We start from the raw sequence: 17804 nt of genomic DNA, 5'->3' as shown, positions 1-17804 counted from the left end.
TTTATTTATTTATTTGACAGACAGAGATCACAAGCAGGCAGAGACACAGGCAGGGGTCGGGGCGGGGGGGGGGCGGTGCAGAAAGCAGGCTCCCCGCTGAGCAGAGAACCTGACGCAGGGCTCGATCCCAGGACCCTGAGATCATGACCCGAAGGCAGAGGCTTTAACCTACTGAACCACCCAGGCGCCCCAAGACTAGTGTTTTCAATGGATGGTGCTGAGACAGTGGAATGTCCACATGCGACAAAAATGAAGTTGAGCCCCCTACAACATACCATATACAACCATTTACTCAAAATGGATTAAAAGACCTAAATGTAAGAGCAAAGATTATAAAACTCTGAGAAGAAAACAGGGGAAAACTTCCTTAAACTTGGATTAGGCAATCTCCTTAGATCTGGCAGCTAAAACACAAAGAAAAGAAAAATAGACAAAGAGGACTTCATCAGTGCTAAAAATATTTGTGCTACAAAGGACAATTTTGGGGTGACTGGGTGGCTCAGTCAGTTGAGTGTCTGGCTCTTGATTTCGGCTCAGGTCACAGTCTCAGGGTCCTGGGATCCAGCCCCACGTGGGACTCCACACTCAGCAGGGAGTCTTCTTGTCCCTCTCCCCTGCCCTTTCCCCTGCTCTTGAACTCTCTCTCTCTCAAAGGAATAAATAAAATCTTTTTAAAAAGGACAATGTTAAGAGAGTGAAAAGATAATCCCCAGTGTGGGAGAAAAATATTTGCAAGTCATATATCTCATAAATCACTTAGATCCAGAATACATAATGAGCTCTTACAATTCAATAATGAAAAGATAAATAACACAATTTAAAAATTGGCAGAAGATTTGAGTAGACGTTTCTCTTAAGAAGATACGGATATGGCCAATAAACACATAAAAAGATGCTTAACATTATTAGTCATTAGGGAAATGCAAATGAAAACCACAGTGAACTACCACTTCACACACACAAAGATGGCATTAATCAGAAAGACAGTAACAAGTACGGGTAAAGATATGGAGAAATTGGAACCCTTGTGTATTGCTGGTGGGAATATAAAATGATGCAGCCCTGATAGAAAACAGTCTGGTAGTTAATCAAATGGTTAAACATGAAGTTACTATATAACCCAGCAGTTCTACTCCTAAGTATATCCCCAACAGCATTGGAAACACAAGCCCACCCAAAAGCCTGTGCATGAATGTTTATAGCAGCATTATTTATAACAGCCAAACATTGAAATAACCCAAATATTTGTCAACTGATGGATGGATAAGCAAAATGTGATATATCCATATCATGGAATATTAATTGACCATAAGAAGGAATGAAATACTGGGGCACCTGGTGGCTCACTTGGTTAAGCATCTGACTCTTGATTTTGGCTCAGGTCATGATATCAGGGGTCCTGGGATTGGGCCCTGCACTGGGCTTTGCACTCAGAGGGGCAGATTTGAGGATTTCTGCTGGAGGATTTCTTTCCCTCTCCCTCTATCCCTCCCTCAGCTCACATACTCTCTCTCTAAAACAAATAAATAAATCTTTTTAAAGAATAAAGTGTGGATTTTATGATATATAAGTTATATATCAAAAAGGTATTTTTCTTCTTTAAGATAACATCTAAATTCCTACTCAGGAATTGCTTTAGGCTTTTTTTCACTTCTCCATGCCTCACTCCTACCTTCCCTGTCCGCTCCACCATCTCTGATTTGCACTTTTTCATTCTTACTTTCCAGCTTCTCTGTTGAATTCAAAGAGACCCAGGATTTGGACATTGCATTTGCAATTGTTTCAGCAGTGGACACATAACCTATATCAGGCCAGCTAGTACCAATAAGGCTCAAGTTAGGGACCCCTGCTGCTCTACCAGGGAAGGGAATGCCTTTGTTGGATTAGGCACGGTGTGACAGAAGGTACCAGGCGTTTCTTCTAAGAGTTGGAAAATGGAAACCAACCCCCAGGAATTACCTCTGATGGCTTCCAGTAAAACAATCTGCAGTCTGCATTAAGCCATGAATTGGCTCTACCTCTCCCATTTAAGCTTACAGTGAATTATAGATTGCCTGTTTTGTTTAAGCCAACTTGGGTCTTTTTATGTATTTATGTTCGGTCACTTGCAATGAAAGAATCCTAAATGAAACAAGCTGTTTCCCAGGACTCCCAACCCTTTCGGGACACAATTGGAAATCTTTCCCCTCACAGGAATCTGCTTGGTAGGCCCTTCCTATCAAAGGAAGGATAGGTTCCCACATGTCGAAGGAGGGATATGAGATATTTCCAATACCGTGACACATGTAAATGCAGGCTCTCGTGTAACCCACAAATGAAAGGGCTTCATACAGTTGTTCCTCTTTATCTGGAAAGCTCGAATGAAAGTGGTAATAGTACAATGCAGATGTATGGGACTTGAATCATGAGTTACTCTCTTCCTATCCAGAAGCCAGAGAGGTTTATTACTAGTAAGGGGTGGGGGGAGTGAGGGGGCAAAGAGTGTGAAGGGCTCAATAAGCTGGAGAAAGGATAAATAATTAGGTTGGCTTTGGATAAGCGAGTAGAATCCGCACACAAGGACCATCATTAGCTGTCCATGAGAGTCAACCAAGAGAGTGTCTGCAAAGAGGTGACTTGAGGTTTGGAAACATGCAGAAGTCCAGTGAAGGTAGGTCACCTCAGAGAAACCAAAATGAAATTGACAGTAATTAAGTAACCCAAAGCCCAAGTATACTTATACTCATACTCTTGGCACATCGCAGTGGCATTAAATGCATGTTGATTAAGTAAGTGAATCTGTATGAACAAAAGGGTCAACACACCAGAGGGAAATCTAAGGAATCTCAAAAAGGCAGTCATCATCCCGATGTAGTCCAGGGGACAGGGTATCTTATGTAGATAGAAACATCGTTAGGAACATGAATATGGATATGGTTAGAGGCGGTCGAGATATAGACAGAGACCTGGCTCTGTGTGTTTGATTAATGTACACCCGCCACTGGGCTACAGACCTCCTCACAGTGCCAGGGCCTGACCTTTGACTCTACAGCAGTTGAACAAGGTAAATTTCACGTACGGTGGCCTCCTAGCAGCCAGCCAGCTGGCTCTCATCTAGTGATAACCTCTGAATTTATCATGCACTGAGCTGGCCTTGGCATTGAACTCCTTTAACCTATGTATCAAGCAGTGAGAAGGCTGACCCCCTGCATCAGGAAAAATGTTGAAAAAATAGAAACCATGCTGGCTAACCAGTGTATGTCATTTTTGGCTCTGCGATTCCTCTTTCTACAGTCTTAACATGGGGGTGCTCGAAGGAGGAAGGGGTGAGAACATCATCCATGCAAAAAATAATTCTAGGCCCTTTGTGGTCCCCCAAGAGAAGGTCCAGAGGGCCCTTCCTCGTCTCCCCTGGGCATGTTGCATTCACATAGGCACTGCAGCATCCCCTGTTCTAGATAAAAACAAGTTCCAGATTTAAAAAAAACAACAAGTTTTCCATTTCTAACCCTAGTAGGTCAATGCCAGTCCTTGCGTTGCTCTTTTGTGTGGTTATACTTTCTTATCAAAGGAAAGCACAAAAACCTCATTGAGCTCTCTGTGTCAGTCTTAACTAGAGAAAGGGAGTTTGAGCCTTCCTTCATTTATTCTTTTTTTCTCCTTTTTTGATCAAAAAGTCAACAAAAAATGTTAGCTCAGAGAGAAAGGATATTATGTAAATAATTAGCCCATTCCAAGATTATGTCGCACATATATATAGTACAATAGAGAGCTGAGAAGGGGACCAGAATCTGCGGCAGGACTGGAGAGTTTACAACTTGGAGAAGTAGGAATTCTCTCCGTAGTTCGGCTTCTCTAGAATGCTTGCCAAATGGGTTGGACGGGCTAATGGAATGATGCCCTCAGCCCAGATCTGGACTCTCAACTGAGGAAGAATCAGAAATTGGTGAAAGAAGGTCTAAATGCTAATGCCATATTGAACAGAACAGAATCTCTTCATCGATTGATAGAGGTTGTGTTCCCAAGTTAGGTAGACTCTCTGGGTCACTGGCACAGCAACCAGCTCCTCCGCGTGGCACCAAAAAGACAGACCTTGTGGAGAAACCTCAATAAAGCATTTCTAGGATATTCCGGTAAGAGGCTGCTCAGACCAGTGACCCGGGAAGCCTGGCCAGGCTGACTTTGATGATGCTTTCTTTCTCTGCTTTTATAGGATCAACTATAGCCTTTTCACCTACGGTTCCGTCTCCTGAGGCTGTCCGAAGCACTAAAAGGTAACAACAATACTGAATTCCATACGTGACCCGTTAACCGATGTCTCTATATCCCTTAGGTGCAAATGGGGATATTTATCCAAATCTCTTTGTGTTGTTGGTGGTGTTGTCATTGTTGTTGTCTTGCCAGAGTTGTCCTCTGCTCCATAGAAGACAGTGCTGATCCAGAAGGCTGCTGAAGACCGATAATTGGGTCATCCTTCGGTATTTTGAGGACATCCCAAGTCGCCATACGAGAAGCCATACATCAGTGAGCCAGCCGCTAATGAGAACAGGCGTCTGACATCCCTGCTTTGTCCACGGCCTCCTAGACCTGCATTGTCCCTAAATTGTTTCAGGTATCCTTGGGTTCTCAGTTTCAGCCCCCAGCCCTGATGCCCGATACCCTCCTTCAAGAAAAGACTTTTGGCTAGCTTCGACTAACCTTATATGTGCCTTGTGGATTACTTCTGTTCTCTCTGCTCCAGGTAAACACACTACCTGATCCAAAAACAAAAGCAAGGAAAATTTGGAGGGGGGAAAAAAACATGGAAAAGGACACTTTAACTCATGTGGAGGCTCCGGTGACCCAGGCAAGCGACACGGACCCGGGCACAGCAGCAGGACCGGCAACAGCCTCACCTGATGTTCAAACTCCACTTGAGGGTGCGAGTAGTGAGGTGAATGTGGGGCAGGAAAGCCCGGGGCCAGGAGAGAATGAGGAGATGGAAAATATGTCTGTTCTTATTTCAAATCTGAGTGCCAAGGCCGATGGCCAATGCCCAGAGGCGAGTCCGGTTGATGCTACAGTGCAGGGGCCTAACACCTTGGGAAATGCAGGGAGGAAAGGCAGCCGGAAAGGGAGGAATAGAAAGCAAACTAAGATTGTGTATCTCCCCTGGCCTCTGACACTCCAGACTCGGGCATCTTCGGCAGCCCCGGTTCTGCGCCGGCCTCATGTCCTGGGGGCTTTGGCATCTGCTGTTCCCAGAGGCAGCGAGGTAGGTGACGGCAGGGGGCAAGGGGAGCATGAGGGGAGTGAGAACACATCGACTCTCGCTGATCCTCAGGAGGAACTTGCTGATGCCAAATGGTCAGCAGCAAGTGCAGTCCAGCCCTCTCTTGTGGCACCTCTGGCGGCAGAGGAGGGGTTAAACCCAAGGCAGAAAAAGAGCCGGAAAGGGAGAAATAAAAAGAACAAGAAGATCATGGCTAGCCCTTGGCCTCTGACAGTACACGCTTGGGCATCGTACACAAACTTAGCTCAGGCACATTCCGCTTTGGCAAGGGATGAATCACTCGCTGAAGAGGGAGTTGATGGGGGTCATCCAAGCCAGGGTCCGGAAGGTGAGGCAGGTAAAGTGTCAGCTAAGACTCCTTACCAGAGTACACTGGAAGAGGCCCCAGACTCAGCTCAGGATCTGGAGCAGGGCTCATGGGAGAAGAGGGAGTCCCTCTCTGCCGACAGCATGGGAAATAGAAGGACGGGCAGACGTGCGGACAGCAAGAGAAAGGAGAAGGGTGTCTTGGCTTGTCCTTGGCCTCTGACAGTACAAGCCTGGGCCTCGTTCAGAGCAGCAGATGAGGTTCAGACTCATCTCCAGGGCCAGTATTCTGCTGCAAGTAGGCGGGTGGATGTGGGGCAGAAAAAGCAGATTCAGCCGGAGACTGGTGAGGAGGAAGTAAAGTCCACTCTTCGCGTGAGCAAGGCAGAGCAAGCTCTGGAACCCAGGCAGGGTCGGAGAAGCACTGAGAGATGCCAGGGGGATCAGAACTTCTGGGAATGCACAGTGAGGAATTTTGCTAGGCAAGCCGACCGTTGCTATTGTGGGGAGCGCTGCTCAAAGGAGCAGAGGGAGGCTTTGACCTTGACCAAAGCCCACACCCACATCAGTACTTCAGTGATGGGGATGCCGGGGCCAGAGAGGGAGAGGGCTGAAACTCAGACAGTCTGGATGAGCAAATGGGGAGGTTTTTGAGACGCAGAGGAGAAAAGAAAGGGACCTAAGGGACCTAAAGATCACTTTGGGTCCTGGAAGGACCACCGTCTACATCTGTTGGGAGAAAGCTGTTTAAAATGCTATATCAAGGCTCACTACCCAGCTGGTAATTTTTTCCATGGCATGGTAATATCGCAATTATTCTCTGGATGGGCAATTTCTCTCTGAAATAAGTTTTAGGTTGCTAGAGAACCGGCATAACTTCAGGGAAGCAGAAATGTTTTTTCTCTATCTTCGTTCCCGCAACATTCTCAACATTGCTGGGAGAGGTGTTTCCTATGGCTGATAAGCGGTGTTAGAGTTTAGAGGGTAAGCCAATAACAGAATGTGTTTTGGATCCCGAGGATACTTCTCTTGCATAGAAGGTAGTATTGAATATTGCATATTAGATTGTAAACTGACTTGATGATTGCATTTAGTTCTAAGACCGGCCATTTTACCATTGGTAAGAGCACAGGCTAAGAGGGCAGATCCCAAGGCCTGGGATCGAAGCCTGGCTTTGCCACTGGTTACCCGTGTTCCTCTCAGCAAGTCACTCTTTCCTTCTGAGCCCCAGTCTATCCCTTGGGATAATAATAGCAGGGGCTTTGTAGATGGAATGATTAAATGATTTAGGACATGCGAAGCACTTAGACTAGTACATGGCCTATGATAAGCCCTCAGACACTAATCACCTAGGATTGATTTAACTTTCAGTACTAAATGTCATGCAACGGTCTGGCACTGTGGTATTATGCATTTTGAAAGTTATACTAATGTCAGTGCATGTGGGAGGCAGAAGACGATGCCTCTATTTGCAATGATGGTAACAGAGCCTTAAAGCCACGGGGCAAAACGCTCCTTAAGAGGGAAAAGCAGACAAGAAAACGGCAGCTACCATTCTGAGGTGTGCGATGGCAACCGCGGCAGGACAGTGTGCAACAAGACAGGCCAGCTGAGAACACGCTCCTGCTTTAATCGTCGTCACCGCGGGATGGTGGGAGCCTGCACGGGCCATGCTTTCCGGCCTCCTAATTCCTTTCTGTAACATCCAACTGCCTACATCACCATGTCGTCAGCAAATAATCAAAACTTCACATATACAGGAAGTGACTCCCAAGTGGCTGCCTGAGTTCTAGAACTCAGGGAGGTTTCTCCTCCCTGGACTGGTGGGAGGAGTCAGCCGACAACGTGGGGGCTGCTTCGGGGACTCCCAGGCCCACAGCTGCTGGAAGAGAGCTCCAGGCACCTTGCACAGGGGCTGAGCAAGACACAGACAGCTCTGCCCACCGGCCACCTGGAAGGGGGGAGGGATTCCATTTTTCACCAGCAACCTGTGGGAGCAGAGGAGGGAGCTGACTCTGCTGCTGTCACCCACCCTCACCTGATGTGGCCGCGACTGTGCTGCTCTGGCCTGATCCCCTCGCTACCACCTGCCACGTTGGTTGCGAGCTCACCTGGGAGCTTGGCTGGACAATGCAGCTGGGCATAGGCTGAGAGTCGAGAGTAGACTTTTGCATTGGCCTTTCTCCAAGGCTGGCTTTGGGGTCCATTTAGTCAAAATGATGTCCTGATACATTCCCTGTTGAAGGGGTAGCTATTCATCAGAGGGCTCAGAGGGGGGGCGCGTGTCCCTTTTATGTGTCCTGGATGCTTGAGCAGGCTCTTGGGGAATTTCTGAGCTGTATCATCGTGAAGGGGCAGGAAGGACTTTTCTGATGTCCACTCATCTTCCTGCCCCGAGGGGTCCAGCTACCTTTTGACCTCGCTACCTTTGTGCCCTTGTTGGCTACATGCCTCACTATGAAATCCAGGGCCTTAACCAGAAGAGGGAGTGTGTATATGCAGGAGCTGGGGCCACAGAGCCTCACGACCCCTCACTCAGACCTCCTGAAAGGGCTCTCTGCTATGAGTCAAGGTTAGAATATGGGGAATGAAAGAACTCCAGTCAAGTGGGGCTATGGAAGAACAGAACAAAGGCATCCCTGATTTCATTTTTGCAGGTGAGTCCTCTCCTCTATTTTTCCCACATTAGCAGCGAATTTGGGGCAGGGGAGCTACGCAGAGCAAGGGGATGAGCAGGGGAAAGGAAATAAGGAGAAGCTGGTTGCCCAGTTCTTGGGCTGGTCCAAGTTTGAAGCCAAAAGGGAGGGTCGAGGGGATTTGAGTTCCCTTCATTTTCCAGCTCAGCTCAGCAGGCTAAGAGTCAAAATGGACTTGAGGTAGAAGGGCCTGTAACTATAAATAAAGATTGCATTTGCCTGACATATTTCCTGTGTCACGTTAATTTGGGGGGATACTTCAAGGGCAACAGCAGACAGCCAAGAAGAGTCTTGCTGTTGTGTTGGGGAAAAGCTCAACTGGTCCTGTGGCTGTCCTTAAAAAAGGGAACAGCCAGGAGGAACAAGGGTGGCCTGAGCAGTCCCTGGGGAACTGGTCTACCTTTACAAAGATTCTGTGACAGCGTTGCTCACCATGGGGATAAGCCTTTTAAAATGAGGTCTCTGGGTGCAACATCTTATTTCTGCCTGTTTCGAAATAAAATCCTTCTGCCTACTTTTCTTCCCTAAGAAGACTTCCCATTTCCAGCCCTGTCTCCCATGTGCCCTAACAGGAACTCTGCCCAGGGATGCATGTTTTTTTTGCACCTGAACCAAAGCTTCATACTCTGTTGCTTCAGGGGCTCAGGGAAGTTTGGTAGTAGGAAGTATTCCTGTGGGAAATACATTGTTCTAGAACTCAGGCAGCCACTTGGGGGTCACTTCCTGTATATGTGAAGTGGGCTGGGTGCCCAAGGGACTATCGTTTCATTTCACGGCTAGGTAAAGAAATTGCTGGACATCGTTCATTTCCTGTAAAATAAACGGGCTCCCTGGGGTGGGGGATAGGGGAGCCCCATGAAACACAATGGCTCTTTTGTGGCATTTGCTTTAACTGACAATCCTGAAGTATCCAGAGTTTATATAGTCCTTAGCTCCCAAGAAGTTCTCAGTATTCCTTGATATCAAAACATGCTGTCCTGGGGCACCTGGTTGGCTCAGTGGGTAGAGCCTGCGACTCCCTGTCTCAAGGTCATGAGTTTGAGCCCCATGGGGGGGGGTATAGAAATTACTTAAATAAAATAAAATAAAGGGGCACCTGGGTGGCTCAGTCAGTTAAGCTTCTCCCTTCAGCTCAAGTCATGATCCTAGGGCCCTGGGATGGAGCTCCACATCAGGCTCCCTGCTTGGTGGGGAGTCTCCTTCTCTCTCTGCCTCTTCCCCCCTCCCCTGGCTTGTGCGCTCTCTCTCTCTCTCTCAAGTAAATAAATAAAACCCTTAAGAATAAAATAAAATCTTCTTTTTAAAAAACCCATGCTGTCCTTAGTATATGAACATGACATCAGTGATCCATTAGCAGTAAGATGGCCTTTGGAGTGGTTTGCCACTAGGGATGAGGCTACACCCAATCTCTAAGTCTCATTCCTTGTGACCAAGGGCAGCTATTTTCCATCCAGGACTGGGCCTCGGAAGGGAGCAAAGCTAATTGAACCACAAAGTCCCGTCCCCAGTCCCCAAGCCCTAACCACCTCAGCTCACCAACCGCAAGTGCTTCTGTCTCTCAGGACTGTTAAGTTTTTCGATTCCTCCCATGACCCCATGAACCTGGGCTCTGGAGTCTATCTGAACTCAAATCCTGGCTCTTCTTTCTAACTTGGGTAAATTACTTAATCTTTCCATGCCTCGATTTCTTCATCTGTAAAATGAAACCAACAATAGTGCTTATCTCTTAAGATTGTTGTAAGGGATTTTTAAAAATATTTCACTTATTTATTTGAGAGAGAGAGAAAGCAAGTGAGTGCAAGTGAGGTGTGGGTGGGGGGGGAGAAGCGGACTCTCCACTGAGCAGAGAGCCCAATGACGTGGGGCTCGATGCCAGGACACCAAGATCATGACCTGAGCCAAAGGCAGACGTTCAACTGACTAAGCCACGCAGGTGCTCCCAGGCCTGTTGTGAGGATTAAAAGAGAAAATATGTGTCAAGAGTCTGGAATAATGCCTGACATGTATTTAAGTACTTATGTTGGCTACTACTATTATTCATTCTTCTCCAATGATGAAAGCAGGAGGGTATACATTTTGCCCTATGGACTTTATTTGCTCTACACCCACCCCAGTGCCAAGCTCGTCTCCATCTTCATTTGGTTGTCAAACTAGATTCCTTGACAATCATACAATGCCCAGCCCCAGCCCTCACCCCCTGCCTATCCTGATAATAATACTCAAGTGCTTTTGGCAGATGCAGGCTTAATGCCCAGAGTGTGTTTTTAACCCAAAGATAAAAAAGCCACAGTAAAAGGTCTGGGAGGTATCTTAGAAGACATTCCTGGTTAAAAAAATGAGAAAGAGGCACATCTATAAATTACCCCCCAAAATGCTGGATACTGTAAGAATATCTATACGTTTGTTTATCTACCTATGTACCTATTCCTCATTTCAGCAGGGTGCTGGGCCCTCAAAGAGTTTCCCATCTAGGAAAAGTTTTCAAACATTTTTTTCTTTTTAAATACAACAACGGCGGTGCCTGGGTGGCTCAGTGTGTTAAGCATCTGCCTTAGGCTCAGATCATGATCTCAGGGTCTTTGGATAGAGCCCCGCATCAGGCTCCCTGCTCGGCTTCCTTCTCTCTCTCTCTCTGCCTGCCTCTCTACCTACTTGTAATCTCTCTCTGTCAAATAAATAAATAAAATCTTTGAAAAAATGCAACAACAGGACAAAATATTGCAGGACCCCATGCATATGAGGCACCCAGAGTGGTCAAATATATAGAGACAGAAAGTAATGAGTTGCCTGAATGGCTCAGTCACTCAAGCGGCTGCCTTCGGCTCACGTCATGATCCAGGGGTGCTGGGATCGAGCCCCACAACGGTCCCCCTGCTTCGTGAGGAGCTTGCTTCTCTCTTTCCCTCTGCTGCTGCTCCCCATGCTTGCGCTTTCCCTCTCTGTGTCCAATAAAAACAAACAAACAAACAAAAGAGAAAGTAAAATACTGACAGCCAGGCACTGGGAATGTAAGTTTGGAGAGATTGTGTTTAACAGATACAGAATTTCTTTTTTTTTTAATTTTCTAAAATTTATATATTTGACAGGGAGAGATAGAAAGAGAGGGAAGACGAGCAAGGGAAGAGGGAGAGAGACAAGAAGACTCCCTGCTGAGCAGGGAACCCAATGTGGGACTCCATCCCAGGACCCTGGGATCATGATTGGAGCCAAAGGCAGATGACCGACGACTGAGCCACCCAGGCACCCCCAATACAGAATTTCCATTGGGGATAATATAAAAGTTCTGGAACTATACAGTGGCGATGGTTGCCCAACATGACTATACTTAACGCTACAGAATTCTTCACCTAAAAATGATTTATATGGTAAGGTTTATGGTATGTGTCTTTTACCACAATTTAAAAACCAATGCAAGACTGTATTAAAAAAAAACAAAACTCACATGCTAATAAACAACTGTGCTGAAAGTCATTTCTGGCCATCAGGAGTTCAGAAGAAGGAACACTCAAAGAAGGGTAGAGAAGCTCCAAAAAGTGTTACCAAAGAGTAAGATGAGAGGTTTAGATGAAAGGGTGTAATTTGGAAAAATAACGAGAGGAGAACTATTGGAGCAGAGGCACAGAGACAGGGATGAGTCGGAACAGTGAGCACAGGAGCCCCACAGAAAGAGGTATGTGTGTTTGGCACAACAGTGAGAACCAATGCTGTTTGCATGGAGTGTGGCCTGGCCCCGGAGGGACTTGAAGAACAGGCAGACTTTTAAATTGTGAGAGAGAGAGCACAAGGTGTAGGGAGAGGCAGAGGGAGAGTGAAAATCAGGATGCACACTCGATCCCAAGGCCCCAGGATCACGACCTGAGCCAAAGGCAGATGTGTAACTGACTGAGCCACCCAGGCGCCCCACAACTTCATTTTTTACTTCTGAAATCCCAACAACCTCTGTAGTCTAGTTAATTATAATAAGCCTGGCTTTGGTAATATACTAATTATGTAAGATGTCACATTGTGTGTACAGCGGTGTGGGGGGATTCTGGGAGGGGTATAAAGGAGCTCTTGGCACTATTTCTGCAACTTTCTGTGATTCTGTATTTCAAAACCAAAGGTTAGACAACGAATGTTTGAAAGATCAGTCGGTCACGTGTGTGCCTGATGGTTTGAAAGGAGACAACATGGAGACAGGATGAGAAGTTTTTTCCAAGCAGGACTTTTTCTACCTAAACATGGTCTTTTTCTACCAAAACTCTCACTCCCACTGTTCAGTCAAGGAGAAAAATTGGAATGTATTGGATCTGAGAGCCAAACGCTGTGTGTTATTGGATGAGGATATTTGGTCTTGGAAGTTGGGAGTTAAGAGTGATTTTCTAGGGGTGCCTGGGTGGCACAGCCAGTTAAGCATCTGACTCTTGATTTTGGCTCAGGTCAGGATCTCAGGGTCCTGAGATCGAGCCCCAGGTCTGGATCTGCACTGGGCATGGAGCCTGCTTAAGATTCTCTCTCTCCTTCTCCCTCTGCCCCTCGCTGCCCCCCAGCTTGTGCAGTGCATGCATGTGTGTGCACTCTCTCTTAAAAAAAAAAGAGTGATTTTCTAGTCAACTGTCTAGAGATGAGTCAGGCTCTAACCTGGTGAACAGCAATCTGTCTAATAAAAAGATGCAGATGTTACACCCTGAACTGGAGATTGTTCTCTAGGAAAACACAATGGAAACACCTCTAAACACCTGTAGCCCGCAGAGATGGGACCGGGCTTGGTGTACTCTTCTGTGGGCATCTGATTGTACAACATGCCCACTGAGTGACAGTGACTCATAACATCATCCAGACATCATCTGCTTGCCCAGCCAAGACCAATCAATATCTGAAATGCTCAAAAGAAAAAGTTGAATGCCGGCAAGCAACTTTCCCCTGCTTTCCTTCCTTGCATTTGAAGAGGGGCAGAATTTACCACCTCAAAATATGTCACTTGGGCACGAGGATTATTGGAAACTAAAGGCAATCCATACCCAGCAGATTCAGGAACAGCGCTTTACCTCTTCCTCCACTGACATTTCCGTTGGAAACAGGGCCTGTAGCCCAGAGAGGGCTATTACTTTTTTTATCTAAGAAACTTACCAGCATACCAGGGCAAACATCTCCTCTTACTTCCTGTGCTTGGACTTCCTCCCCATTGGTAGATCCAAACTCCTACCCCTTTCTTTAGCTTAGGATGCACATAATTAAATTCGTTTTTCTCCTGCGGATCCATCTTAAGTCAATTTAATTATTAGACCAGCCAAAGAACTTAAAAGAAAGGAAGGGATAATTCTTCTGCCCTTCCACTTTTCAGAAAGCAGATGTTGGTTTTGGTGGGCAGGGGGTAAAGAGGCAGAAGTTGGGGGGGGAAATCCTTCCAGATCATCTCTCGATGGGTAGCTAGCCCGTCCTCCCTCTGCTCCCCCTCCCAGCTGACCCGGGAGGACCTCGGAAGAGCCACTGGGATTAAATCCCACCAGCTGGCTTTAGTGGGGTTGCCCAGATGCAAACCAAAAGAGTGGGGGAGGGTGAAGAGAAGGAACTGGAAGTTCTTTTCTCTGTTTTATCTTCCACTTGCCCTGCATCCCATTGGACTTCTCCCTTTCGAGTTTCTTCATGGGGGATGGGGCTTGGGCTGCCCGCTGAGTTAGCTCCCTGTCTTGCCCAGCAGCTGGCCTCCTTAATGCCTCCGAGGTAGCTCAATTATCTTGATTGTTTCAGTTTGGGCTGCGGAATGAAACCAGCCGGTCATGAATACACAGAGGATTTATCACTTAATAGCTGCACAGTTTGGGTCATTAAGGAGGAGAGAGAAACAGCGAAGAGATTGTTAATCTTGCAGAAAACGTAACATGGAGATGGCCATTTGTTTCCCTTTGTATCCTTTAAGACTCTCCTTTGTGAAAGGATGGCTTGTGTTTGGCCTTTTTGGCCTTGGGGGTCTGAAGCAGGGTTTGGGGCTTCCTCGGGGCGTGGTGAAGGGAAAGCAGACTGGAGGGTTTGGAGCCCCTGAGAGCCAGCTCTGTACTTGGGGTTTTGCATATCCGCCTCAGATTGACCGCCTGCAGGGCCAGGTCTGAGGATATTTGCATGATAGCTTGGGCCAGTATTTGCATTCACCTGGGCCATAGCTCAGCTCCAATCCTTTCCACTGCGTCCCTGTGGCTCCAGAGAAAGGACAGAATTGAGTTTACCAAAGGTACTCAAAACCCTGAATACCTTCCTTCATCACATCCCAAACTCCATTCCCGGTCACCTGGTGAGTGATGAGGGGCCTTGACTGACCTGTATCTTTGCTCCTACAGAGCAGAACATTTATCCCAAAGCCAGACTTCACCAGACCAAAATGAATCACTCTTCATTCTGAAACTGTATACTGGGGTTGGGGGTGACGAAGAGGGGTTTTTGAAGCCAGGGAACTCCTTGAGCACCTCCTAGCAGTTGACTGTGTGACTTGCCCTGCTTTCAGCCTGTGCCCTTTTCCTGTGAACACCCAGGGCTACTAAACCAGCCCTGTGGCGGATGGGGGGGTGGTGTATGCACCCCATTGGGGAAGAAGATGAGCAGGCATCAGAAAAGTCTCTCATGGGTCTTCACAAAGATGATTCTCCAAAAATCCCCCAAGAGCCTGCTCAAGCATCCAGGACACATAAAAGGGACACGCGGCCCCCCTCTGAGCCCTCTGATGAATAGCTACCCCTTCAACAGGGAATGCATCAGGACATCATTTTGACTAAATGGACCCCAAAGCCAGCCTTGGAGAAAGGCCAATGCAAAAGTCTACTCTCGACTCTCAGCCTATGCCCAGCTGCATTGTCCAGCCAAGCTCCCAGGTGAGCTCGCAACCAACGTGGCAGGTGGTAGCGAGGGGATCAGGCCAGAGCAGCACAGTCGCGGCCACATCAGGTGAGGGTGGGTGACAGCAGCAGAGTCAGCTCCCTCCTCTGCTCCCACAGGTTGCTGGTGAAAAATGGAATCCCTCCCCCCTTCCAGGTGGCCGGTGGGCAGAGCTGTCTGTGTCTTGCTCAGCCCCTGTGCAAGGTGCCTGGAGCTCTCTTCCAGCAGCTGTGGGCCTGGGAGTCCCCGAAGCAGCCCCCACGTTGTCGGCTGACTCCTCCCACCAGTCCAGGGAGGAGAAACCTCCCTGAGTTCTAGAACTCAGGCAGCCACTTGGGAGTCACTTCCTGTATATGTGAAGTTTTGATTATTTGCTGACGACATGGTGATGTAGGCAGTTGGATGTTACAGAAAGGAATTAGGAGGCCGGAAAGCATGGCCCGTGCAGGCTCCCACCATCCCGCGGTGACGACGATTAAAGCAGGAGCGTGTTCTCAGCTGGCCTGTCTTGTTGCACACTGTCCTGCCGCGGTTGCCATCGCACACCTCAGAATGGTAGCTGCCGTTTTCTTGTCTGCTTTTCCCTCTTAAGGAGCGTTTTGCCCCGTGGCTTTAAGGCTCTGTTACCATCATTGCAAATAGGGGCATCATCTTCTGCCTCCCACACGTAGAGCCATTTGCATAATTTGGGGGGAGCATCATTCTTAAACCCTTTATCTTTCAGCTCTCAAGTTCATGGCAGTGTCAAGTGCTGTGGGGTTTCATGTCCTAATAACCCCTTGGGTCTTTTTTGGATGCAAAACCATATCTCCATCCACCTGCCAAAGCCTGGCAAATGTTGATCCTGAGAAATGTCCTGTAGAACTCCTGTTTAAAGTTGGGATCTCTTTAGCTGTGTGGCTTCCAAGTTCCCAACATGGCTGACTGTGTCCAAGTCCGTGATGTCCAACTTCTCCAGGTTTCCCCAGGAATTTCTGTTTCTAGCACCAAAAATCCTGTCTTCCGGGAACTGCCTGGAGTGACTGTCTCCATTTCAACTCAGAAAAGTCCTGTGTCTCCAGAAACCCTTTAGTCCAGAAATGTTTGGTCACTCTCCAGAAGATTCAATAAAGCATTGGCTTGTGGCATTCATTTTACCACGGGCAATTGCATTGTAACAAATGCATCTTCTCTATCCTGAAGCCTTCACAGTCCTAAGGCATGATGGCTAATGATGGAAACACAGGCACTGGGACAAGCTGGTGGGAAATCCTGCCCCCCCCGCCAGGCCTTTCAATTGTTATTTAATTAACCGCAGGTTTTGCCAGCTTCCTTCCCTCCCAACCCCCTACCCCTGGCCACAGGCAACCTGCAGTAATAGTGGCAAGTGCAATTGTTGGGAGCCCGTACCCCCTAGCGTGTGGTTCTCAGGCAGAGGCTTGCATCAGGGTCACCTGGAGGGCTTTTTAAAAACAGATTTCTGGGTGCCAGTCCCCAGAGTTTCTGATTCAGACCCTCTGGATGGGTCCCGAAATGCGCATTTCTAAGGAGTTCCCAGGTGACCTTGAAGCTGACTCAAGTGGTCTCTTGCCCTTACTGAGTGGCAAGAGTGCAACACAGCAGGCCCCCTGCTAGGGTTAGGATCCTTGCTTTCAGGCCATCTGGTTTCACAGCCTTAGCTGTGGTGCCTCCTGGTGCCTCCGGTTCCTCACTGATAAAAATGCAGATAATAACGGGACCTGGCTCATCGGATTTTTGCAAGATCAAGGAATAGTACCCGGCCTTTAGTAAGCTGCGTGAGTGTTTTTGATCATTACCCCCAAGCTCATAAGAGCTAATGCACTCTCTTTCTTCTTCAGACTTAAAGCAAGCTGCAGACACTTTGTACTCCTACAGGCATTCCTGTCGTGTCTGGCCACTGGGCTGGGTTTGCAGCAACCCGGCTTCCCAGAGGCTGACTGCCCCCTCTGGAAAAGATTGACTGAGTTAACATTCAGTGGTCTCTCCATCGCACCCTGCAGGCTCTTAGAGAGCTTCCAGAATGTTTTCCCGGAGAATGCCCAGCAGTGTATCCACAAAACAGCCCGAAGTATTTGAATAACACATGGCCCTATAAACTCCGCAGACAAAGCCTTAGTTGTTGAGCAAGAAAGACCACTTAGTTGAAATAGACACATGTGGATTTCCTTGTTTAAAGAGAGATGAGCTTATAGCAGGATGCAACATTCAGTGTGTGTGTGTGTGTGTGTGTGTGTGTGTGTGTTCCCGTTCTCCATTAGGAGGGGTCATTTGGCCCATTGCTGGAGAAAGGCAACGGTCCTCAGGAGGAAAGGAATATCTCTTATATCCAAGAACTAGAGTGAGGTGATTGAGTTTTGTGAACACGGAGCCCCTTCCCTGATCTCCATGGAAGATAAATCTCTTTTCTGTCATTTTTTTCAAAGATTATTTATTTATTTATTTGAGAGATAGCCCAACAGAGAGAGCATAAGCAGGAAGAGCAGCAGAGGGAGAGGGAGAACCAGACTCTCCGCTGAGCAGGGAGCCTGACCCCAGGCTGGATCCCAGGACCCTGGGATCATGACATGAGCCAAAGGCTGATGCTTAACCAGCTGAGCCACCCACATACCCCTATGAACCTGTTTTCTATTGCCGTGGATTCAGGCTCCCTTTGGACAAGCTATTGAGGCTCTCCCTGGTGGGTCCTGAAGGGCTATTGCTAGTGT

The 17804-nt window shown here is 47.6% G+C and overlaps 1 protein-coding gene across 2 annotated transcripts; it reads left to right on the top strand.

Annotated features, from left to right (window-relative positions):
- Nucleotides 1-3779: 3779 nt before the first annotated feature.
- LOC101683733 lies at nt 3780-8613 on the top strand. Of its 2 annotated transcripts, none has more exons than XM_013064820.2 (4): nt 3780-4112; nt 4193-4253; nt 4404-4591; nt 4721-8613. In XM_013064820.2, the coding sequence occupies exon 4, from the start codon at nt 4781-4783 to the stop codon at nt 6209-6211; it is 1431 nt and encodes a 476-aa protein (XP_012920274.1). In that variant the 5' UTR covers nt 3780-4112; nt 4193-4253; nt 4404-4591; nt 4721-4780; the 3' UTR covers nt 6212-8613. The 2 variants fall into 2 exon arrangements, with proteins under 2 accessions (XP_012920274.1, XP_004769110.1); XM_004769053.2 differs by having other exon boundaries at nt 4384-4591.
- Nucleotides 8614-17804: the final 9191 nt, after the last annotated feature.

This window comes from Mustela putorius, unplaced genomic scaffold (genome assembly GCF_011764305.1).
Source record: "Mustela putorius furo isolate JIRA1106 unplaced genomic scaffold, ASM1176430v1.1 tig00003901_pilon_pilon_pilon, whole genome shotgun sequence".
Taxonomy (NCBI): domain Eukaryota; kingdom Metazoa; phylum Chordata; class Mammalia; order Carnivora; family Mustelidae; genus Mustela; species Mustela putorius.
This window is presented reverse-complemented; position numbering and strand designations above follow the sequence as displayed.

Excerpts from the sequence above, each read along its gene's own strand:
- LOC101683733 (XM_013064820.2), top strand. The coding sequence starts at position 4,781 with ATGGAAAAGGACACTTTAACTCATGTGGAGGCTCCGGTGACCCAGGCA.